Below are 27315 nucleotides of genomic sequence, written 5' to 3' on the forward strand. Positions count from 1 at the left end.
TTTAATAATCTACCTTTAATTCCATAGTCCCCCAGTATAGCGAACATCTTCTCCCTCGGTACCCTGCCGTATGCTTTCTCTAGATCTACGAAACATAAAAGATCATTCAACTTATGAATAAAACTCTTTAAAAAATTAAAAAGGCAAATAAAGGAAATACCACTGTAATAATGGATCAAACAGAATACATATCTAAAACAAAAAAATTTATTCACAGATAGCACCTTTACAATAATCAATAAAGATCCAACCCAAGCTATTCAACGGCAACTTAAGCAGACACATAAAAATACATCCTCTCTCCTAACTGACAGCGAAAAAAGTAAACTCATTAATATGAACCCAGGACTACCCACCGTCAAAGCACAACCTAAAATTCACAAAACTGATGTCCTGATACGCCCCATTGTAAACTATAGACCACATCCTTCGTATACAGTAGCACAATTCATTCAACAATTCCTTAAAAAACACTATATTTTTCAGTCAAAAAAATCCATAAGGAATACATTACGACTTATTAAACAGCTGCATAACTTTAAACTTCAACCATATCACTCTATACACTCGTTTGATATCACTAATATGTACACAAGCATTAAACCAGAAAAACTTTTACATATTATCCCTTGAAATTTACACACCCATAGTCAACTTAGTCAACTTGAAATATCTGATTTTATGTCTATCTTGAAGCTTTTAATCAATACTAACTATTTCACATTTGACAAAATAGTATACAAACAAGACGGACTAGCCATGGGTTCACCAGCGTCCGGCATCTTAGCAGAAATATACTTGGACTTTTTAGAACACACAAAAATAGACAATAATGCAACATTTAACAACATACATTTCTGGTCCAGGTATGTGGATGATGCATTCATTATTTTGGACCAACGTACCATAGACGCAGCTGCTACTTTAACACACCTAAACACTATCGATGCAGACATTAAATTTACGCTAGAATCCAAAGTCAACAATGCCATCAATTTCCTAGATCTCACTATTACCAGGCTTCCTTCTTCATTTAAATATAAAATCTACAGAAAATCCACACATACTGCAACAACTATAAAACAGGGCTCCATTCATCCCCTTAACCATAAACGGGCCACCTACAATAATAAATTTCCAATTACTTTGCAATAATTTAAGAAAAGGCTAGGAAAACAACAGACAGGGTATGTGCCACCTGGGCGACCGTCCTAAATGCAGATCAGTAGTGACTGACTGAACTGTAAAGTATTTCCAATTTTCAAAGTAAAATTTCAATTAATTGTAGTATAAGTGGCTAAGAAAACATAGGTTGCTTAGAAATGTAAAACAGGAAATCCCAGAGAAGAATACATGGACAACATATTGTGTGTATGTCTGTGGTGTCCCCAACTTGATCAGGAATTGATCCCGAGCCCCTCTGAACCGAAGGCCACTAAGCTGTTGATTCAGCCAAGAAGCTGGACTTCCCCTCAGTATTTACTAAAAATGTTGATTGCGGACGACACAAATGAGTAAATAAGATATCACTCCACAACTTTAGTGGAACAAGGGAAGAAAAATGTCACTCATATTACCAGCTGAAGTTCCTAATAGTATGGAATCGAATCTATCAACTAAGAGTTCCTAGGTCATTCAGCCTGTACTACTGTAAAGGTAAGGGAATAATTGAGAATGTGGATTTAGGACAGTGCAACTAATGAGAGAAAACAGAAAAAGATGATGATGATGATGATGATGATGATGACGACGATGATCGTTGTTTAAAGGGGCCTAACAGCTAGGTCTTTGGCCCCTAATGGTATGAGATGGAACAAAAGGACATGATAATTAAAATTGTAACCCTTCACCCTCCTTTTTTTTCTGAACACTCCTTCCTCTCCGGCTCCATTTAAGAATCTGCTTGCAGAGGGATAAGACATAGCACAAATATATGGAGAGCATATTTATAAAAATCAAATAAATCAAACACAAAATAAATATAACACAATTATAATACAATATTCAGGTGCAATGTTCAGCATTTTTAAGCCTGAAATTCTGTAATTTTGCATTGTGTGAAATTTCTCAAAGCACTCGCCAGGATGAAATCCAGGACTTTTTCTACAAGTACTGCAGAAAAACACTGTCTCATGTCGTAATTCAGGCTTACTGTTCATTATCATATTTAGAGTTATGCCTGATGATGCCCTCATTATGAGTGAAACATGTCCCTATATCTAATATGTTAAGAACTATTTCTTAAATTTAAATAAAAAACTCTTATGTACTGAATAGGTGGAATTTTATAATCTAGTATTATTATTTAACTTTAAGCGGCATGTTCCGAGCTGTCAGTAGAGAGATGGCGTGGAATGACATCAGTAGATGAATATGTTTGAGCGATGTCTTTAAAAGTAGGAAAGATCACAATATGAAGATGAAGCTGGAATTCAAGAGAACAAATTGGGGCAAATATTTGTTTATAGGTAGGGGAGTTAGGGATTGAAATAACTTACCCAGGGAGATGTTCAATAAATTTCTAATTTCTTTGTGATCATTTATGAAAAGGCTAGGAAAACAACAGATAGGGAATCTGCCACCTGGGCGATTGCCCTAAATGCAGATCAGTAGTGATTGATTAATTCACCACTCAACTCACCAACACAATCTAGTTCCGCAATATCTCCCTCACCACTTAATTGAAAATCACTCTCACTATCACTAAAATCAATGCCACTTTCATCTAAAAGTCTGGCTATTTCCTTCTCATGCTGCTCGAATGATGCCATGTTGCTAAACAACGTCTGTTTACAAACTAGCACGATCTTCAAAGAATGCTCACAAAGCCTGATTTCAAAGAAAATATAGCTCAACAGGACTTCAACTGTCATCGAAAGAAGGATTTATGCAGGATATTCTCGTAGTCAGGCATGGCCCACCACGTGAGTGCTAAGGGTTAAAATATATCTACTGACTAGAATTTAAAATAAATGATGATGAAAAAAAGAGTACGAGATTAAAACAATCAGTGGATCTAATTCACAATGCCTTACTTTCAAATAAAATTATAGAAAATATAGGTTGCAATGGAATATGGCATTGCCTTGAGATACAGAGATATATATCACTCAAGTTAGAAGTTAAAATAACACATTAAAACACGCAAACACAAACTAAAATAGAGTCAATGGGATAAAAGCGCAGTTAATAAAAATACACTCATATAAAGGACATTATTACACATGATAAAAAAGACCACCATCCCTCATAAAATGGATGAAGAGGTCTGCTACTGCTTGTCATCTAGTAGGATGAGGGAAATGGCACTAAGGAATTGTAGACTACAGCGTACATCGGCCAGGTCCACACAATCCATAAGGATGTGTACCACGGTTAGATGACGGCCGTAAGTACACACCAGGGGCATTCACCCTTCAGTAGGTAGGAGTGCATTACTATGCCATGGTCAATCCGAAGATGGCATAATACCACTGCTTCACTCTGAGAAGCCCGAAGTGAAGTCTTCCATACCTTCATGGTTCCTTTTAACGCTCTCAACTTATTTGGGAGACGGGTGGCCTGCCATTCCGTCTTCCAACGGGACATGACCAGCTGTCTCTGCTGAGAGCAAATGTCACTGGCTGGAACCCTGTAAGGCAATGAGGGCAAGGTAACAGTCTCTTTGGCAGCCTTATCAGCTAACTTGTTTCCCTCTACACCTGTGTGGCTTGGGAGCCATATAAACATAATTCTGGTGCCAGCATCTGAACACCCGGCCAGCAGGTCCTGGATTTGGTGCACCAGAGGATGCCGAGGGAAACATGTAAACTCTAGATTGTAGCGCGCTCAAGGAGTCTGTACACAGCAGAAATTGCCGCCGCTCATCAGACAGTGTGTACCGCAGAGCTTCAAAGATGGCATAAAGCTCTGCTGTGTACACACTACAGATTTTTGGTAGAGGAAAATGAAACCTGTTATTGTCAACAACGAACGCACAGCCTACTCCTGCTTTTGCCCTCGAACCGTTCGTGAAAAATAAGACCAAATCACGGCAACGGCCAACAACGGACAGGAAAAGTCTCCGATAAATGGAGGGGTCCACGTCCTCCTTTGGGTTGGTGTGCAAATCTAGAATGATTTCAGGTCATTGCATTATACAAGGAGGTACCCTACTTGGTTGTCTGACAAGACAAGGAACCAAAGAGACATCAAATAATTTGTGATTGCTATCCAAGCGCATTCCAACCAGCCGTGATGCTTGAGGGTAAGCAGCGTACAGCCAATGGTTTCCATTGTGGAATATGCAGGGATAGCTTGGGTGAAGTGGCATCTGTCGCAAATTTGTAGCATAGGACATAAGCATTTGGTGGTGCCGCAGGTGTACAGGCGGGAACACCAGATTCAATGAGCAGGCTAGCAACAATGGGTCTTGTGCGAAAAGCTCCCCTTGCCAACCTCACTCCAATGTGGTGAATGCTATTCAGTTTTGCTAGGACGCTTTGCCTTGCTGAGCCATATGCTGCACTGCTGTAGTCTCATCTGGATAAAATATTCCACTGATACAGGACTGATAGGATGCCGTATTGCCTTGTGGTGTCGTAAGCCTTTTCTAAGTCAAAGAAAACAACCATCAAATGCTGTTTTCAGAGAAAAAAGTCATGGATAGAACTCTCCAGGCGTACCACATGGTCAGTAGTCGAGCGAGCAGCTTGAAAACCACATGGGTATTTGGACAAAAGTCCCCTTTTCTCCAGGCACCACACAAGTCAGCAATTCGCCATCCTCTCAAACAGCTTACACAGACAATTGAAGGTTCCTCCGGAATAAGGGTCTATGCCACAAAACTAAAATGTTCAGGAAACAAAAAAACTGTTGAATAATGAGAGAATGAAAAATATATATTTTGGAATAAATCAGATTAGTTAGAGAACACTTGGAAACCAAATTATCACAAATTGACCTTATTAAGATAGTAAAATAGCACTTTTTAATTTTGAAATCATGGTCTAAACCACATTTTCACTGTTTAATACAGTGTTACTTATTGTCAAATGAATCACTTCAGATCACTATAGAATCCTCTGAATTCTTGAGGCATATAGTCACATGTCTTCAGTAGGACGTTCCTCTTTTCTTTTTTAGAGGGCATTGTTGAGCCGTAGAGTTTGGCAATTCTTGAGGCAGAAGGAGCGGCTGATTCTGTCTGTTCTTGATACCTTTAACTAAGGTATATCTTTCCCAAGGAGCAATCAAATTGTGGGATCTTTGCATGTACACAGATGTGGGGTCATATTCAGAAAACTTCAGCCACATTGCTTCAGTAATCTTAAATTTAGGGTATTTGATCAACATTCCCTGTATTTGACTTAGGTCTTTGAAGTCAGAACTCTGGAACAGCTCTCGTACATGGGAAAGTTCCTTAGGACATGCCCCTACTATTACATTTTTCCACTGGCTCAGCACATACACTTTTGACACCCTTTTCCTCTTCTCTATTAATGCGAAATCCTGATCGCACGGTAAAATACTGTGTCCCGAATTTCTGCTCCACCTGTGAAAAATATCTCCATCTCACCAAGCTATTACAAAGAATTACCATTCTGAAGTTATTAGTTTGACCGACACATTGGTCAGACCATATTGATAATTAAATAAATGGTTTATACAATGTATCATGCTTTAAACAATGACAAAGTTTACTCTAAGGATCTTTCATAGCACTACATAATCTACTTATTATAGACCCTTATTCCACTCACGTGTTGTGGCCTATTTTTTGCATCTTTTATAACTCTTTTCTTTGTTGTATAAGCCTCACCTTTATTTCATTTCCTTTTCCGTTCATTATCCTTCCAGTTATCCATATTTATCTTCCTTTTTCTTGTTTTGTTCAAGTTTTTTAACTCGTTGGACGAAACATTCAACACACTGCCAGGCATCTTGAATGAGTGGTATAGACCCTCCTTCCAGGCAAATAAGTTTTATAATAAACAAATGAATGGTTCATGTTTGTGGGTTACTGTAGTCACGTCCTAGTTCGTGAACCATGGACAACGGCTGAGTGGCCTAGTAAGTGGTCCTGAGAGTCGGGATACCAGTTGCTATGGAATGGGAGTGGGCATCTCGGACATATTCTGAGTCGTGGCCCACCTTGTGCTCAGGCAGCCAGGACTACACAATTCACCGGTGGTCCATAACCCGTTAGAGGAGAGATCCTCACTTGGACTATGTGCAAGTAGGGCAGCATCCTGCTTCATGAATTTACCGAGCTCAGAACACTTTAAGCAAGCCTCGGACCTATGGGAGTAATGGAGTCCCACTCCCATTTGACAGGCGAGGGACTCCTTGGAAACAACTTGGCGAACGAAACGGAATTCGATGGGGAGCTATCAATATTAATGGGGCTTATGGAAGAAAGAAGGTAGAACTTGCTGAGTCAGCAAAGAGGATGCATCTGGATGTGCTAGGAGTAAGTGATATTTGGGTAAGGGGAGATAAGGAGGAAGAGATAGGAGATTTTAAAGTGTACTTGACGGGTGTTAGAAAGGGAAGGGCAGAGTCTGGGGTAGGGCTCTTTATCAGGAATACCATTCCACGCAACATAGTTTCTGTTAGGCACGTAAGTGAGCGAATGATGTGGGTAGATTTGTCAGTGGGAGGAATTAGGACAAGAATTGTGTCCGTGTATTCACCATGTGAGGGTGCAGATGAGGATGAAGTTGACAAGTTTTATGAAGCATTGAGTGACATCGTGGTCAGGGTCAACAGCAAGGATAGAATAGTGCTAATGGGCGATTTCAATGCGAGAGTTGGGAATAGAACTGAAGGATACGAAAGGGTGATTGGTAAATGTGGGGAAGATATGGAAGCTAATGGGAATGGGAAGCGTTTGCTGGACTTCTGTGCTAGTATGGGTTTAGCTGTTACGAATACATTCTTCAAGCATAAGGCTATTCACCGCTACACATGGGAGGCTAGGGGTACCAGATCCATAATAGACTATATCTTAACAGACTTTGAATTCAGGAAATCTTTTAGGAATGTACGAGTTTTTCGGGGATTTTTCGATGATACAGACCATTATCTGATCTGTAGTGAACTAAGTATCTCTAGGCCTAGGGTAGAGAAAGTGAAATCTGTCTGCAAACGAATAAGGGTAGAAAATCTCCAGGATGACGAAATTAGACAGAAGTACATGGATATGATTAGTGAGAAGTTTCGAACAGTAGACAGTAAGCAGGTTCAGGATATAGAAAGTGAATGGGTGGCATACAGGGATGCTGTAGTAGAAACAGCAAGGGAATGCCTAGGAACAAGTGTGTGTAAAGATGGGAAAAGGCGAACATCTTGGTGGAATTGTGAAGTGAGAGCAGCCTGTAAACGCAAAAAGAAGGCTTATCAGAAATGGCTCCAAACAAGGGCAGAGGCAGACAGGGATTTGTACGTAGATGAAAGAAACAGAGCAAAACAAATAGTTGTTGAATCCAAAAAGAAGTCATGGGAAGATTTTGGTAATAACCTGGAAAGGCTAGGTCAAGCAGCAGGGAAACCTTTCTGGACAGTAATAAAGAATCTTAGGAAGGGAGGGGAAAAGGAAATGAACAGTGTTTTGAGTAATTCAGGTGAACTCATAATAGATCCCAGGGAATCACTGGAGAGGTGGAAGGAATATTTTGAACATCTTCTCAATGTAAAAGGAAATCATCATGGTGGTGTTGCAAACAGTCAAGCTCATGGGGAGGAGGAAAATGATGTTGGTGAAATTATGCTTGAGGAAGTGGAAAGGATAGTAAATAAACTCCATTGTCATAAGGCAGCAGGAATAGATGAAATTAGACCTGAAATGGTGAAGTATAGTGGGAAGGCAGGGATGAAATGGCTTCATAGAGTAGTAAAATTAGCGTGGAGTGTTGGTAAGGTACCTTCAGATTGGACAAAAGCAGTAATTGCACCTATCTATAAGCAAGGGAACAGGAAGGATTGCAACAACTATCGAGGTATCTCATTGATTAGTATACCAGGCAAAGTATTCACTGGCATCTTGGAAGGGAGGGTGCGATCAGTCGTTGAGAGGAAGTTGGATGAAAACCAGTGTGGTTTCAGACCACAGAGAGGCTGTCAGGATCAAATTTTCAGTATGCGCCAGGTAATTGAAAAATGCTACCAGAGGAATAAGCAGTTGTGTTTATGTTTCGTAGATCTAGAGAAAGCATATGACAGGGTACCGAGGGAAAAGATGTTCGCTATACTGGGGGAGTATGGAATTAAAGGTAGATTATTAAAATCAATCAAAGGCATTTATGTTGACAATTGGGCTTCAGTGAGAATTGATGGTAGAATGACTTCTTGGTTCAGGGTACTTACAGGAGTTAGACAAGGCTGTAATCTTTCACCTTTGCTGTTTGTAGTTTACATGGATCATATGTTGAAAGGTATAAAATGGCAGGGAGGGATTCAGTTAGGTGGAAATGTAGTAAGCAGCCTGGCCTATGCTGACGACTTGGTCTTAATGGCAGACTGTGCCGAAAGCCTGCAGTCTAACATCTTGGAACTTGAAAATAGGTGCAATGAGTATGGTATGAAAATTAGCCTCTCGAAGACTAAATTGATGTCAGTAGGTAAGAAATCCAACAGAATTGAATGTCAGATTGGTGATACAAAGCTAGAACAGGTCGATAATTTCAAGTATTTAGGTTGTGTGTTTTCCCAGGATGGTAATATAGTAAGTGAGATTGAATCAAGGTGTAGTAAAGCTAATATAGTGAGCTCGCAGTTGCGATCAGCAGTATTCTGTAAGAAGGAAGTCAGCTCCCAGACAAAACTATCTTTACATCGGTCTGTTTTCAGACCAACTTTGCTTTATGGGAGCGAAAGCTGGGTGGACTCAGGATATCTTATTCATAAGTTAGAAGTAACAGACATGAAAGTAGCAAGAATGATTGCTGGTACAAACAGGTGGGAACAATGGCAGGAGGGAACTCGGAATGAGGAGATAAAAGCTAATTTAGGAACGAACTCGATGGATGAAGCTGTACGCATAAACCGGCTTCGGTGGTGGGGTCATGTGAGGCGAATGGAGGAGGATAGGTTACCTAAGAGAATAATGGACTCTGTTATGGAGGGTAAGAGAAGTAGAGGGAGACCAAGACGACGATGGTTAGACTCTGTTTCTAACGATTTAAAGATAAGAGGTATAGAACTAAATGAGGCCACAACACTAGTTGCAAATCGAGGATTGTGGCGACGTTTAGTAAATTCTCAGAGGCTTGCAGACTGAACGCTGAAAGGCATAACAGTCTGTAATGATAATGTATGTATAAACGAATGACCTATTTCTGTTAAACATATGACTATCACAGTTCGCATGCAATAACCTGAGATGGTATAGACCCTTATTCTGCAAAAAACTCAACTTGCTGAAAAATGTGGCTTAGACCCTTCTTCAATTAGTTAGGCAAATATAGGATAGTAAAAAGAAAAGAAAAACAGTACCTTCATGAGATTGTACAGAGGGGGATTATATTCAAGTCTTCAAAAATGTTCACTTTCATTCATTTTTTAACCTAGCTAAAGAATTTTTAAAATTCTTACATGGATACCAATACTTTGAAGATCCTTTACTGCAAGAGGAGGGAAGTAATCCAACCAATATGATGCATCTGCAAATTTTTTTATTTCTTCATCCGTTAGGCCCAAACTTTGCATGATCTGCCACTGGTATTTACCACTTCCTTTCTTAGCAACAGCCTTACTCTGTAAAAGCAGAAGAGATCATAAATATGTAACAGTTTATTTAATTCTTTTTTTCAATATGGTTTACATCACACCAACACATACAAATCTTATGGTGACTATGGAATAGAAAAGGGCTAGGAGCGGGAAGGAAGACGGCTGTGGCCTAATTAAGGTACAGTCCCAGCATTTGTCTAGAGTGAAAATGGGAAAGCACAGCCATCTTCAGGGCTACTGACAGTAAATTCGAACCCACTATCTCCTGAATGCAAGTTGACAGCTATGCCACCCAAACCACTCAGTCATTTGCTCGGTTTAAAAAAAATGAAATAAATAATAATTTAAAAAAAGATTTTGTTCTTTCTGCTGAAATTCATTTTAAATATTAAGATTTATGCAGGTACCTTCACAGCCAACACGATATGCTTTCGTGTTTATGCCAAGTAAAGACAAATTGCTGGGAAACCTTCAGTTTTGCAATGACTCTGCTCCACTTTCTCAGAGATGAACCACAACTTTCTAAAATACCTTATACTAAATTGGATATTCTTCTGACTTTTTCCTTTCTTAACTTCCCTGAAATTTTGTAAGAAAACTGACCATAATGGATCTAATAATCATGTTTCCTTTTTGCTTGTGGTTTAACGTTGAACCAACTCAGAAAAATCATCTAGCAATTGTGGGAAAGGAAAGGGCTAGGACTGGAAAGAAATCAGTCATTGTGTTACTTTGTAAGGTACAGCCCCAAAGTTTGTTTGGTGTCAAAATAGGAAACAAAGAAAAACCACTTTCAGATTAAACCCACCATCTCCAGAATGCAAGCTAATAACACAGCTCAAACCACACAGCCAACTAACTCAATCCAGCAACAATCAAATGGTGGCAGCTCAACAGGAAGAAAGACAATGTTATCGTCCATTATTACGGTTGGAGAGAGGTGGACAACAGCAAAAGATACTACAACCAAAACTGTATGTGCCATTCTTAATACAGCAAAGTTAGTGACTTCAGAATGACGAAGTTGAACATACGGCATGAAAACAGATGGTTACACAATTAATTTCTCAGAGACAAATACTGTCTACTGAAAAAACAAAACCAGCCCAAAAGGACGCAAATTAGATCATGACAGCAACAAAAATCTTTCAGAACACAGAACTTTTGAGAAACTTTACATTCATGAAGGAGAAAGCATTATCTACCAACTTGAAAACACTACATTGCAAAATGGAATACCGGTACATTCAATATTTCTACAGACTCAATGAAACAGACACTTTGTTGATAGACTTGAAAGAAGTGAGGCTGCTGGCAAAGATATTTTAAAACGTTTTGACTGAAAAAAACTCCCACTCACCAATTTCTAACACTAGCGGTGAAGAAGGACCAATCACGGAAATCAATGTCACAGAAGTCAACATGGATTTGTCGCACAGAAAAACTACTGGCCCAGGTGACCCTGTGACATCTGACTATATTTGAAGAGTTTAAAGGTATCTGAGTACCTGGAGATTGACCCATCTAATCAAAGTCAACTTTCCAACGTCATACTGTGTTGATTGTATTGGAATGTCACCTAAGATTTGGCATTTACCCACAAACTACTTGTAGTTTGCATGATTCACGTGAGCCCTAGCCTCGTGTGAAACTCGCTACCTGCATTGGACTGCCATCTAGCGGCAATCACAGTACTCAACTTGTTCTCGTGATTTCTGTGCATATGTATATACGCCAACCAGTTTTTGTTTCGATTATTGTGATTGTTGAAGGTTGTCGGCATGAAAAGATTCAATATAAATGGTCCGTTATTGGACATGAAAAGATTCGTCCTCATCGCTGCTGTTGAAAAATATATTGAAAATTAAGTAAAGAAGAAGCAGGAGTCATGGTCTTCGACACTGGATGAATTACTCGCCAACCGGCGAGAGCCAAAATGCCTTGGTTTCCTTTTTTTCTCTTATTCTATGTTCGGCGAGTCTGTAAGTACTGATAACCCAAAATTTTGATCTGGGGACTGGATTAACTTGAAGAAATGCATGCTAACTGAAAGTGGAACTGTTTTTGATCATTCGAAGCGGAAACATTCTAAATTATGTTGTGCATGATCTCTCTCTAATCAAACGATTTACATTTGAATATGTTTCGATATGATGTTATAGATTGTCACTTCATAATAACGTTATGATTTAAGTTATTGGGGTTTCTTTAATGTAAGATTTTAGCAATGTTTATGCCTATTAATTAATTCAAAACAAGTTATGTTGTGCTCTTCATCTTAAAATTCAAATTAGATGTAATTGCAAAAACCTATGTTATTCATTGACTGTGGCATCTAAATGGCATTTTTCAATCATTATATTATGGGTGGGTTTATTCTTAATGTCTTTTGATTTTTTGAGTGTGTTAATGGTTCATCCTGGGGAAAAGTGAGTGAGTTGAAAGCGGTTCTTTTGACTACTTCGGTTGTTGATGCGCAGCCATTCTCTTTCTCGGGTCATGTGACCCCGTTATTATGACTGCAACTTGTAAACATTGCTGTGATGGAGGTTCTGTTATGAGCTAACAGCTGACGGGCGTTCTCTGTGTTGTGAGTATTACTTGTGGTTGTCAAGGATATGATTTTGATTTGTTATGTGAATGGGAAAACTGTTGAGTCAACCGAGAGATTTGTGTTAAGGGTTTAATGTTTTTTTTCCTTATATGTTTCGTTCTTGCTGATTCTTAATTTCTGAATTAATTTAATTTCTGAGTATTATCCTTTATGGAACTTGTTCTGGTGAAATATTGTATGGAGTTATCTCTTTACGTAACCAGAGATAGTCTCGTAAGAAACCGTTTTCTCCTCTTGTGCTACAGTCAAGTCTTACTTCCTGACTCATTAACTTACTGTAATTTGCTTAATTTAGTTCTGGGATCCCAAGGTCTGAATAATGGTTTTCTTTACTTAAAAAAAAAAAAAAAAAAAAAAAAAAGAGATCTCGCACATTTTACCTTTTATTATTCCAAAAGAATTATACTAGTGAAAGACTTTTAAAAATGTCATTTCCTATCAAAGTCTTAATTTCCTTTAAATTGTTGTTTTTATTTTAGTCAGTAGTAACTTATTTTACTTAGTAATAATTAATTTATTCTTTATCCACCTGACCTTGGTGGGCCCTAGTATTTTCCACGGATTGCTACGACCTTCTATTGGGAATTTCGTTGTTCATACTGCCCATGGTCGTGCAAATACTACCGTGTTATATCTCTTCGAAAGTACGCGATAGTGTTTTTGGTATCAGTGTGGTTTTATTTTTATTATTATTATTTTTATTATTTTACATCTGTGGCTACTACTGACTAAGATAAATAATAACAAAGTGCATTTTAAGAGTGCTCAATTGTAACGAGGAAGGCAAGATTTGGCTTGTGTTAATACAAATATATTTCTCTTCCATGTTCATTTTATCATCTCGCGGGAGCCCATTGCTGCAGTGTGAGGTATCTGAGGGTTATGAATTTCTAATTCTTTGGCTTGGGAGTTTGGTATGCTAGCTTGCTGCTGGAAATTTGCTTCGATCTAATAATAAGCCTAGCAACTGGTGAGTTATTTTATTTGATTTTCTCTTAGCAACTTCTCAGTCCTGTAACTGAGAATTTTATTTACATGAAGAAAAGTGAAAACATTTCACACTGTTATTTGTCTTTGTGTGTATCTGTGTCTTTCTACCTTGTGTTTAATGATTCTACGGGTTTGGTCTACCCAAATTAACTGCAAAGTAAGGATTACTGGATCTCTAGTCGATTTCTCGGTGTCTAAAGCCTCTTATGTGTTGCTCATAACCTTTCTTTTGGGTGCTGATCCACGTGTTCTCTAGTTGGAAATAAGTTTAGCGAAGGAAGTGTGTATTGGATGTAATCTTTGTTTGATTGTTCCTTACCCACAACTATGTCTCGTATGGTGATTTTTCCCTATCAGCTTCGAAAGGCTGAGTTGATATATGAACTATCGATCCGTAATTTAGAGGTACCTGGTACCATAGGAGAGTGCGCTGCATTACTGACCGCAAATGTTCATCTACCTATTGACCTGTATATTATTGATCGAACTAAATGTGGGGAATTTTTAAGTGTGATATGTGACTCGTTGCAAGAAATTAACGTTATTAGGGAAGAATTTTCTGAATTACCTCCCTCAAGAGCTCAAGTGAACAGGTTAAAGGCCAGAGCTCATCACTATCTTGGGCACATTCAGGACATTCTTGCAATTAAACCTGAAGACGAAATTGTGTCAGGATGTAGTAAGTTAATAACTATTGTTTCGGGCATTTCAGCCAAACTTGACCTTTTGTTGATCAACAAAGATTTTAGTAATATGGGAATTTCTGAGAAAGTTAACTCCATCACGCCTACGTCTCAACCTTCTCCAACTACTATGGTATCCTCTCTTCATAACCCATATAACTGTGGTATCACAACTTCTGTTCTAGAAAACTTGTTAACCTGAGTTAATTCTGCGTCATCTCCTAATTGTTTAAAGGAGATTTTTAAAGGAGTAAACAATTTTTCAGTTAACTCTATTGAAGAAAGCATCAGATTCTTAAGATTTCTTGTGGAGTTGACGGAGACTGCTAATGTTTATTCTGTGGACGATTTAGGTATTTTTCGTGCTCTTTTTCCTCACTGTGAAGGGATTTTAAAAAGAAAGAGCTGGTGCTAGGGAAGTTCATTCCATCTCTTGCTCTCCAGAGCTTAATTCCTTAACACGTGTTTCAGAACTCAGTTTCTACGTGAGAATTTGTTAACTTATGTTTTGGACTTAAGATTTTCTGCAAAGTATTTATGATCTCTGTTCAGGAAGGTGACCCGATGTCACACCAATTTTCAAGAACTGGAAGAGGCATGCTCATTTGCTGAGGATGTTAAACATAGTGGGCCGATTGCAGAAACGATAACTAGTTTTAAGCCTTAGACATCATCTACCTAAACAACGTCTAAATCAAGCATGATCTTCCATTGCATAAACATTGTTCAGTCGATGTTTAACTAGACATTGCTTAAAGTTTCAATTTTGGTTTGAAAATGGAGACAGAAGTATCTTTCATGCAACTCTTAGCTTCTTGATTTATGAATTTCATTTTCCGTATTGACATTTACCAATCTTCATAAAAGGAAAGAAAAATTCCACCTAATCAATACATTTATTTTCTTGTAAACTATTACAATCTAGGACCGGTTTCGACCCTTCATAGGTCATCCTCAGCTATATCAGAATCACATTTGCATTTCTATCTTATACCTCTGAAAGACCTTCATGATGTATTGTTTCATAATTTTTCAGTGAAAACTTATCTAAAAACTTACAAATTTCTAAGCGTTGTGTTAAAATTAAAAATTAAAATTACAAAACTTTGTCTATTATATACATGCCCTTGGGCTGACAGAATGCATCCTTGGGTTGATTAAGCACGTATCTTAAGTATTGCTTATTCTGTTGAATCGAAACCCTTTTATACTTATGTACAATCGTGAATAGACTATCAGTAACATTTGATAAATAAAGCTTGCGGGATAATTATAATAAAATATCATGTTACATCTTTATACCTTATTGCTGGAGTGATATTATTTTAGGCAAAATATAAATGCGTGTTAACCTCTATAAAATATTTTTACATAAACACACTAATGTACTTTAAAGTCTAATCATTGTACTTTAAAGTCTAAAATACTTATTGCTTGAATCTTGCATTGTTATGTGGTAAAATATTATAACAATTTGTCTTGTATAACATCAGATATTGATAATGTTTGAATATGCCGTGTATGGTTGGCTTTTAAACCTAATGATTAAATGTCAGTTCCTTCTTGCATAAAATTACAAGTTTCATATTATGTTGATTATGCATTGTATAAAACATAAATGTCTATTAAATTGAATGCTTATCATTTACTACAGAAGTTTTAAAAAACACTTGAATGTCTAGTAATATAGTCAGTGTGTTTAGTGACACTGAAACGTGTTGGCCTTGATTCTTGCGTTATATTTCCATAATTTGCCTTTTCCTATATATGTCGAATGTTGAACTTTATAGGTTCCATTTGTATAACTGTGAAATGGATCAATATAAGCTTGATACGTGTTAAATTATGGAATATATGTATGATTCAGTTCTGGCCTAACTTCTGGAGTTTTCTCCCATCAAATGTCGTATAAAGGTATAAAGATGTAACATGATATTTTATTATAATTATCACGCAAGCTTTATTTATCAAATTTTACTGATAGTCTATTCACGATTGTACATAAGTATAAAAGGGTTTCGATTCAACAGAATAAGCAATACTTAAGATACGTGCTTAATCAACCCAAGGATGCATTCTGTCAGCCCAAGGGCATGTATATAATAGACAAAGTTTTGTAATTTTAATTTTTAATTTTAACACAACGCTTAGAAATTTGTAAGTTTTTAGATAAGTTTTCACTGAAAAATTATGAAACAATACATCATGAAGGTCTTTCAGAGGTATAAGATAGAAATGCAAATGTGATTCTGATATAGCTGAGGATGACCTATGAAGGGTCGAAACCGGTCCTAGATTGTAATAGTTTACAAGAAAATAAATGTATTGATTAGGTGGAATTTTTCTTTCCTTTTATGAAGAACTCTTAGCTTGTCGCAACCAATGAAATTCGTCGGTGCGCGCGCCGAACGCCAGTCAGCTGTTTATCTTCCTACACATTACTCAAATATGGCTGAGCATGACTTGCCCACAGGTAAGAGTATCACTTTCGGTGGAAATTAAATCTCACATTATCGACACTCCAGCGTACGGGGAAGTGTAGCTTTGATTATAGCGTTGTTACAGTTGAGTGTAATCTACTCATAAATACGGTAGCTTCGATGAAGGGAAGATGAAGCAACAGTAATGTATAACCGAGTGTACTGTACGGGCCATATAGATGTAGCTTGCATTCTGGAGATCGTAGGTTCGAAGCGCATCATCGGCAGCCGTGAAAATTGTTTTCCGTAGTTTCCCTATTTTTACACCAGGCAAATACTAGGTCTGTTATGACCACAGCTCTTCTTCCCCAGTCCTCCTCTTTAAACAATAATCACCACCACTTGCCTTTTCCTATTTGATAGTTGCCGAAAACTTATACGATCATATATATTAAAAAACCTATACAACCTACTTGTTAGTTTTCACTATTATGTGTGTTTACTTAGCAGTAAATATAAGTGAATCCCTCCCGTTTGATGTACCGGTATGTGACAGCCCTCTGACGATCGGGACACGTAATTCTGATATGTTCCGTATGTAGTCGAAATGACCTATAATTCCGTGGAAATTACCCCATGCATATAATAAAAGATATCGGTTGCCAAGAATTGTATTCAAGTTGACAGTTACCGGACTGTCACTTTGTCAGTCTCAAGAAACAAATCTCAAAAAGCGAAACCTTATTTTAAGATCTATCTCCCCGTGCATGTCAAACGAATTGCTGCGATTTAACAGCGGGCGACCCACAGAGAGGCCGTCGGACTAACCTTTCTTCCCGGAATCGTCTCAACATGATAATACAAATTACATATTTCATGGTACATAACCTCTTATTGTGATTCACTCCTCTCATTTGAGGTTAAACAGTGCTCTCGGCAGTGTTTAAACATGACCGGTTGAACGTCGGTTTTAGACAGTGTCTAAGTGATAAATAACGTCTCTGCAATGCGGCAGCCATACTTAGGCATTGTTTAACCGTAAACATCGTCTAAATACCGTTTCTGCAATCGGCCCAGTGACTCTACCAGACCTGTCAACCTTCCTCCTCCTGTTAGACTGGGGAATCGTACTGTCTCTTCAGTCTCTAAGGATGGAAATGTTCGCAAATATTTCAACTGTGGGTCTAAGGGTCATTTGAGGAACACTTGTCCAGATGTTAAACGTTATTCTGGCGGTTGCTATTTTTGTGGATCCAAACAACATGTCTAGAAAAACTGTCCATTGTCAGTTCAGAATAGTAGTCAATGACTAGAGGGCAACAAGTTGGAATGTAACAGTCCTAGAGTTGAAAATCCTTGGACTTCTGAAAAAAATTATTTGTCCAGACCAATGTAACAAGATTTCTGTTCATGTTCCCAAAGTACCTGTACTCCCATGGAAATCAATAACGAACCGGTAAATGCTTTACTTGATACTGGAAGTGTGGTGTGCCTAATTAATTCGACATGGTACTACAGAATGAAATCTTCATGTAAATTGCCAGAACTGGAATCTACTAATGTCAAATGCGTCATTGCTAATTCTCAGTTTTCGAAAATCTTAGGTTCAGTGAAGGTTCAGTTGAGGATTGGTGGATTTACCTGGAAGGTCAAATGTTTGGTTAACACCTAACTTGTCTTGTAATGTACTTCTTGGTTCGAATTTTCTGTCCAGCGTAGGTCTAGTGTTAGACTTACAGAGTAGGAATTTCTTTTTTAAATTTTCACCTGACATTAAGTTTGCTTTGGTTGATGCTCCATTGAAAATACCTGTTGTTTCGTGTGTAGGTTACCCATCTCTTGATGAGGATAGTGATCTGAATTGCTTTGATCTGGGACATGTAGGGGAAACTGAAGCTGATCAAGTGCGTAATCTCTGTAAGGAACTTCCGGAAGTCTTAACCCTTTGAACCCCAAGAGTAAAAATAATTTTAATAAATTTTGTATGTGTGCTGTTCTATACTAATTGGTCACATTCAAATGCATTTTTGCCATTTTCAAAAAAATTCTCTCCTAGACTTGGATATTTGAACATGTTGCTTCAGAGCAACATTGGGGCTCAGTGGTAATTCGAAGACAAAATAAACTGAAAATTTAAATTTTCTACTCTACTTTATTAAGACATTACACAGTACTAGAAACATTACAGTATCATAACTAAGACATTACACAGTACAAGAAACATTAAAATATCATAATAACATGTTTTAGAACACTGGATGGTGGGAGAAACGTCACATTACTTTAACAACTTTCCTTTACAAGCACTATCATTCCAGAAACAAATACAGGACACATGTAAGGCCTACTTGGTATGGAACAGAGTGAAGCAATTTTTTGCTGCCTGTTAAGTCATCAGCCCAGAGGCAGGTTGGATCCTCAAACAGCACCACCGGAGGCTATACAGCTATAGGAATACCACAAAAACCAATGACGAGGTGTGAGGGAGTTTGCCGTTGCTGCAGTTAGGCACAAGTTTACATTACATTTTGCACATACTGCTTGAGGAAGTCCACCTGGGGAAAATTTGTATCTAGCTTTACCAGAGTATCCCGGCCAGTGTTCAGACCCGTCGTACCGAATGTCATCATTTGTGGTTATGAATTTCATGTTTTTGGTCCGTATTGAACAATATATAAGTAATAATAATAATAATAACTTAAATGTTTCCACCTTTTCAATACAATATATTCACAAAATTACAAAATTATACGGTACTAGTTTCGACCCATCTAGGGGTCATCATCAGCCGTATTGGAGCAAAGATCATTTGTGGCGAAATCCTAAGACAATATTATTTTAAAGAATAACAAGTGAAATGAGATGTTATGGTAATAGTTAATAATACAAGGAATATACATAATCAGAGGTTTTTAACAAAGAATAAAGTATAAATGGGGTGTTGTAAAAATTATAATCATGGAAATCAGTAAGTTCTTGTATTGAAATGAAATATGGCTTAGGAAGAGGGCTTAAGGTGGGGCTGAAGGGTGCGGGAGAAAGTGTAATTGTCTTGGAAAAGTACTTTTGATTAAATTTAGGATTGAGTTTAGGTTGGCTGCATTATTGTTTCTGAGGAAAGTGATAAATAGATCGAAGAGTATGTTGGGTTTCTCAGAGATTTCATTGAGATTGTGACTGGCATTAAAGTATTGGTCTAGGTGTATGTAGTAATTTTCCATTATGTTCAGTAAAGGGCCCTTGTTTGCTAATACGAGGATGTCCATGTCTTGTTCAATATTGGTGAAATTATGGTTATAATCTTGCATGTGTTGGCCGATGGCTGAAAACTTGTTGTATTTTATTGCGTTAGTGTGCTCGTGGTATCTGATAATGAAGTTTCTCCCGGTTTGCCCGATGTAGGTTTTTTTACAGGTGGTACATTTGATCCTATAAACTCCTGATTTTAAAAAACTGCTGGTCTTGTTGATGTGTGAAGTATTGTATAAAACATTCATGTTCTTATTGTTGGTTTTGAAGGCTATTTTAACGCGGAATCGCAAAATTCAACGGCTTCAGCAATCATTTTATAGAAAGGATAATCAATAAACACAAACATCGCCCAAAAACTACCCTCAAAAAAGAAATAACCAAACCTCTAACATTTTCCACCTTCACGTTCAACAATGATATCTACAAGTTAACCAACATCTTTAAGAAACAAGGCGTTAAAATAGCCTTCAAAACCAACAATAAGAACATGAATGTTTTATACAATACTTCACACATCAACAAGACCAGCAGTTTTTTAAAATCAGGAGTTTATAGGATCAAATGTACCACCTATAAAAAAACCTACATCGGGCAAACCGGGAGAAACTTCATTATCAGATACCACGAGCACACTAACGCAATAAAATACAACAAGTTTTCAGCCATCGGCCAACACATGCAAGATTATAACCATAATTTCACCAATACTGAACAAGACATGGACATCCTCGTATTAGCAAACAAGGGCCCTTTACTGAACATAATGGAAAATTACTACATACACCTAGACCAATACTTTAATGCCAGTCACAATCTCAATGAAATCTCTGAGAAACCCAACATACTCTTCGATCTATTTATCACTTTCCTCAGAAACAATAATGCAGCCAACCTAAACTCAATCCTAAATTTAATCAAAAGTACTTTTCCAAGACAATTACACTTTCTCCCGCACCCTTCAGCCCCACCTTAAGCCCTCTTCCTAAGCCATATTTCATTTCAATACAAGAACTTACTGATTTCCATGATTATAATTTTTACAACACCCCATTTATACTTTATTCTTTGTTAAAAACCTCTGATTATGTATATTCCTTGTATTATTAACTATTACCATAACATCTCATTTCACTTGTTATTCTTTAAAATAATATTGTCTTAGGATTTCGCCACAAATGATCTTTGCTCCAATACGGCTGATGATGACCCCTAGATGGGTCGAAACTAGTACCGTATAATTTTGTAATTTTGTGAATATATTGTATTGAAAAGGTGGAAACATTTAAGTTATTATTATTATTATTACTTGTCATCATTTGGGCGGACTGCAAATGTTTGCCTTTTAGTGGGTTCTTCGATAGATTCACTGGAGCGACGTTTTGTACCTTTCCCCTGCCCTGATCTCGTAAGCACACTTCCAATATTTGCCTGGAATTTTGCCATCGAATATTGACATTTGTTACGTCGTTGAGCCTGATGTCTACGGTACAACAACCATCCATTCATAATGGCAACACTAATATACCAGTATATAATTCTAGTGTACCACTTCACTGATCTCAAATCCATTCTGTACAATTCCTGAAGCATACCAGCCAAATCTACCCCTCCCATGAAGAAGTTGTACTCTTTTGTAACACTGAGGCAATCTATTTCCATGGTTACTTTTTGTGATGCATTCCACCTCTTACATTTCCCTACTGGATCAATTGCAGCATAAGCTGATATAAAATTCACTGCTTTTCTGTCATACCATCTTATAAGTGCCACATTACTGTCCTTTTCCCCACGCCAGTCGAAGCTGCCTCTTTCAGAGCGTTTTAATTCAGCTTCAGACTTCAGGGGACACTTGCCCATCCTGTCATTCCGTATTGTGCCCACACAGAATAATCCCCTTTCTTTCAGTGCAATGGCAAGTTGAAGAGAAGAAAACCAGTTTTTGTGTTCAGGAAGCTCATTTGTGAGAGCCACAACTATGCTTGACGAAATATGGCTGTTTCATCCTCTGAGTCCTCAAAATCTGACAATTAATCTATTTCAGAATTGAGAATTCCATCTGATAACTGTTCAAGAATATCAAGAAGGTCCTTTCCATTCCTTATTTGTGTTGGTTTCATCTTGGCTATTGGCATAAAATAGGTATAAAATGGAATTACAATCCGGTTGGTAAAAGTTAGGTTAGAATGATTTGTTTATACTTAACCCCAATGTAGCTTGAGAGCAACACCATTTTCTAATCAGATATGTTCACTAGCTATCATACATATTCCAGTTTATCATGGTACATAATCTTACAACAGTACATTAAGTTGACAAATACACTAACATAAAAAGTTAACTCACCATTAATTGTTCTGAAACATGATTTTGTAACACTGGCGGTACTAGATCACAGCCAGCTGATTCACTTCACATACTAAACACACACACTGCCACCTAGATCTGTGTTGAAAGTGGCATCTGTAGTCATTTCATGAAAACGCACACCTGTAGCTTCATGGCAACAACGGGGTTGAAGGGACCAGTCTAAATAAAAACTGGTGAGGTGTCCTTGAAATACACGTTGCTTAGGAGCAACACTGGTAGCGAAAGGGCAAGTAAATTAGGGTTGACTGATGTCCTAGAATATGACATTGAGTTGCTAGACCATCAACCAGTTAGATCTCCTCCGTATCGTCTGTCTCCACCACGCATGCTGGAATTGAAGAAGATTGTGGAACAGATGGAAAAAGATGGAGTTATCAGGCCTTCCACCTCTCCATATGCTCCTCCGGTATTCTTAGTGCCTAAGCCCTTTGGTGGTTTTCGTGTTGTTATAGACTATCGAGCCTTGAACAGTAAGATAGTACTCCAATCTATCCCTTTGCCGGGTCTCCACACTTGTTTCGGATGGTTTTCTGGGGCGAAGTTTTTCACCGTACTTGATTTGAATTAAGCATACTAACAAGTGCCTTTATCCAAGAAATCTATTCCCCTTACTGCTTTTATAACCGATTGGAACCTGTATGAGTTTCTGGGGCTCCCATTTGGCTTGAGCTGTGGTGCTGCAGTGTTAGCGAGACTGTTAAATTCCACTCTGTCGGACATAAAGTTCAAGTTTGTGTTTAACTACTTGGACGATCTTGTAACTTTTTCAAACACCTTCGAAGAACACCTGGAACATATTAGGGAAGTTTTGGTACGCCTGAAGAAGGCTGGACTTACGGTCAAGCTATCAAAGGTTGCATTCGCAAAGCCAGCATGTCTTTACTGCGGCACTGGTTTCCTCAGATGGTGTTTCCATCGATCAGTCTAGAACTCATGGTATCAGAGACTTCAAACCTCCTAGGGACGTTAAAGGTGTTGCCCGCTACATCGGTATGGTAAACATTTTTCGGAAATTCATTACAAATTTTGCAGAATTTGCTGCTCCCTTGAATTGTCTTAGATGCAGAGATGTGAAGTTCACCTGGGGTTAACGCCCAACAAGTAGCATTCGATTCTCTGAAAGCTGCCCTGACCAATGCTCCGGTATTGGCAATTCCTGATTTTAACAAGTGATTTGTTGTGCAAACCGATGCTTCCAGTAAAGCTATTGCTGGGGTATTATTACAGGAGTATGATGGTGGGCGTAGACCTATTGCCTACGTATCTAGAACTCTTAACAGTTTGGAAAGCAGGTACTCCGTCTATGAACTAGAATGTCTTGCAGTCTTGTTTGCTCTTGAAAAGTTTAGACCATTCATTGAACATGTGAACTTCGAGTTGGAAACAGACAATCAGGCTCTTTCTTGGGCACTAAATAGGCCCAATTTCGTCTTTCAAGTTCAATGTTCGACATATTAGAGGTTCTGAGAATGTCATTGCAGATTGTTTAAGTAGGATGTTCGAAGGGGATGACGAGTCTGAACCAAATCCTAATGTGGGAGAAATCGAGATCAATGCTGTTGGTGTCGGCGCAATCCTTTCAGACTTTCCTCTATTGTATCATGAGTTCGAAGATCATCAGAAGTCGGATCCTGAATTGAAGAAGATCATAGACGCAATTAATGATGATACTGAAGCAAAACCCTATTCTTTGTCTAAAGGTGTCCTTTGTTATAAGGGTCGGAAGGACCGTAACCTCAAAATCGTTGTTCCAAAGGTTCTTGTACCCATCATATTTAAGTACTATCACTCTTCACCCATTGGAGGCCACCTAGGTACTTACAAAACCAGGCAAAAGATTCGACAGTTTTTCATTTGGAAGACAATGGATCATGACATTAGAATGATGATAAAATCTTGCCAATCTTGTGGCATTAGTAAGCCTAACTTGAACAACAGAATTGGATTTTTGTCATCGTCCCAAGCCTCTCCCCCATGGAGCAGTTATTTATAGACTACGTGGGACCCTTTCCCCGCTCTTCTCTAGGAAACACCCATATTTTTGTATGTATTGATGCTTTCTCTAGATTTTGCTGGATATTTCCTACCAGGTCCACCAACTACCGTACTTCTATTAACTGTCTAAATTCCATCTTCTCATTCTTTGGTCCTCCCAAGTTTCTGGTTTCTGACAATGCTAGTTCCTTCACTAGTAATTCATTCAGGAAATATCTATTTGAATTGTGCATCTCCCATGTTACTACCACTCCGTATTATCCGAATCCTTCATATACTGAAATGTTAAATAGCAACTTAAGGTCTGCTCTGATTGCATATCATCACGACAAACAATGCAAATGGGATTCTTGTTTGCAATGGCTGGCCCACGCTTTTAACTGTGCTACTCATGAATCTCATGGAAAGACACCTATGGACCTTATGTTCTGTTATACTCCCTATTCTCCTATGTCCAATCTGTTGTATATTGAAGATCTGTTGCCTAAATTGTCTAAAGCTAAAGATGTCCAAAAAATTTGGGATGAAGCGAAGAAAAATTTGTCTGTGTCTTATGAAAAGGTAGTATGATAAAGGCAGAAAGCCATCAAAATTGAAATTGATCTTTCTTTCTTTCTTTATCCGAATCAAGTACAATAGAATAATACTACATTTAAAAGAAAAAACTATCTACACAAATATATACAAGTAAAAGGTCTACAACAATATATGTCATACAGATTTGGCCCAAAATTTGGCCACTTCAAGGGCATTTGGATTAGCCAGCACGAAGTCTTCCATTGTTCAGTTTGATGGACACAAGGGACAACATAGCAGGTGTTCAGTTGTCTGAAGTTCACCACAGTCACAAAAGGCCATATCGATGAGGAAGTTCCATTTCTGTAGAGTCGCTCTGGTTCTACCCACTCCAGATCTAAGCCTGTTTAAGGACCTCCATGTCAACCAGTCCTCGGTGTGACCGGGAGGCAACATTTCCCGTGGTTCCATCCATTTCAAAAGGCCATGGGTCTTTTGTTTCCATTTGGTAATCCTGCCTTTGTCCGATGATCCTTCCAGGTGTTCTGAAGATGTTAATTCCTGGACTTCAATCTTCGTTGGGCAGGTTGGTATCCAAAGAGTGGATGTGAAGGCATTAAATTTGTTTTAAACATTTCGTTATTAGCAGCAACCTCTCTCCTGACGTCACAAGGAGCAATACCGGCAAGGTAATCGATTTTCTCGAGAGGAGTTGGCTTCAGGACACCAGTAATTATTCTACAGCTTTCATTGAGTGCCACATCAATCTGTTTTGCGTGGGCTGATTTGTACCACGCTGGACAAGCATATTCACCGGCGGAGTAACATAAGGCTAGTGCAGTAGTTCTAACAGTTTGTGGGAGTGTGCCCCAAGTAGATCCAACAAGTTTTCTAAGTAGTGTGTTCCTGAAAGAGACCTTTTGTTTTACATTCATACAGTGCACCTTGAAGGTGAGACTGTGATCGAGAGTGACGCCCAAGTATTTGGGATGGAAGCAGTGGTCTAGCGTAGCTCCATTCCATGTCACAACGAGTTTCCTGTTGGCTTGTCGATGTTGTACATGGAATGGACAAACTTGCGTTTTTCTCGGGTTTGGCACAAGTTGGTTTTGATCATAGTAGTTGCAGAGTTCTTCTAGGGCAGCTTTCAGGGTGCATTCTATCTCTTCAAAACTATCTGACTGGACAGCGAGAGCAAGGTCATCAGCATAGGTAAGACTCTTGGTGTCTTGAGGCTGTGGCTGATCATTTGTGTATATATTAAATAACAAAGGCGCCAGTACACTTCCTTGAGGCAAGCCGTTCTTTTGAAAGTTGGTGATCAGGTCTATATAAAGTGTTATCCCATCAGCAAGGCTGTCCATAAGTTTTCTGCAAAACTTGCCCCCAGGTATCAAGGTCCCTGTACCTTATTACAGTTTCTAACTCCAGTATCTGTCTTAGTCAGTGATCCGATTGCTAAATGTATTAGGCGTGTTCACGTTTCTCAAAATAAAGCTGGTTAATTGGTGATTTTTTTTTGAAACATTTTTGTTAAGAGTAACGTTGGTGGAGAATTAATACCCTTAATTGAACTTGTTATGCATACTACTAATTGGTGAGTGAATCTATTGTTTCCCTTGGGTTAAGTATTTGTGGATGGTTTGTTTGGGAACCTCTTGGATGATTTTCTGAATGATAAATTCTAACCTGTGAATTTCCGGTAATCTTATCTGTTTTAGTGTTCTTGAGTTATTTCCCAAATTATCATCATTGGTAATTTGAAAACTAATGCTTGTGTGGTGTACAACTGAATTACCATTTTAGTACTTAAACTTGTTTGCCTTGCTAATTGTGCTTTGCAAATGGTTTCTACCTACTAAGTGGGTAATTTAACCTAACAAATCATGTCCTGGTTGTTTCTGCGTAGAATGTTGAACGCCGGATTAATTTATCATGAAGTGACTTGATTGTTGCTACCCTAAAGAGTAACTGTGCTGATATGAATGGAGTGTGATTACTGCATGAATGATTTCCATCTGTCATCTTTACATTGTGTGTGTGTGATTGATAATGATTCAAGTGACATCCTATGTCGTTTATTTTGGAGTGGTAATCATTTTTGATGTTGTATGGTTAGTTAGTGGTGGAGATGATAGTTCATTTGCCTGGTGCATGGACTCTGTGACTTAATCGAGCCTCATTTTCTACATACTGATACTTTGTACTTATCTATAGCTCAATGAGCTTGTGTTCTCTCCTTTCAGCCTTGTCATCTGCTTCTGGGGTTTTGTTCTAAGCGTGAAACTATCCCTAACCTCATTTATCTGGTAAATGTATTAGCATTGCTTACTTGGGTGGAAACTATATTGGAATTCTATTATCTTTTCTTAGTGGGTTGTGCACTGCCTGAGCATTGTTGTTGAATTCCTTTAACTCCCAATCTTAGAGGTATCTAGGGTTTGGTTTTCATTCCTGAGTTGCAGATCGTTGCTGGTGTAATGTAATTTACCTAATCTACTGGTTGTCAGTGTTTTTTTGGTTTTACTAATGGGATCATTTCCCGAAGCATGTATCTTCTTGAACTTACTATAATCTATTAGTTTCATGGTCTGTATTGATAGTTCAAGTACAAGTATGAAGGATGAGTTCTCCACCTAATCAATACTTTATTTTACATAGTGTCAATATTATTTACATATAAGCAGTACCGGTTTCGACCCGTAAATAGGTTATCTTCAGCTGCTAGAGAACATACTTAATAATGACCGTACAGAATAAATACTAC

At 38.2% G+C, this 27315-nt stretch overlaps 1 protein-coding gene across 1 annotated transcript in view; it reads right to left on the reverse strand.

Moving 5' to 3' along the window:
* Positions 1-27315, reverse strand: part of LeuRS (Leucyl-tRNA synthetase) — a 427288-nt gene that overhangs the window by 297213 nt on the left and 102760 nt on the right. The window contains exon 4 of the mRNA XM_067142663.2: positions 9574-9735. Within this exon, the coding sequence (XP_066998764.2) occupies positions 9574-9735 (162 nt within the window). The remainder of the gene's footprint in view (positions 1-9573; positions 9736-27315) is intronic.

Source organism: Anabrus simplex, chromosome 3 (assembly GCF_040414725.1).
Source record: "Anabrus simplex isolate iqAnaSimp1 chromosome 3, ASM4041472v1, whole genome shotgun sequence".
Lineage (NCBI taxonomy): Eukaryota > Metazoa > Arthropoda > Insecta > Orthoptera > Tettigoniidae > Anabrus > Anabrus simplex.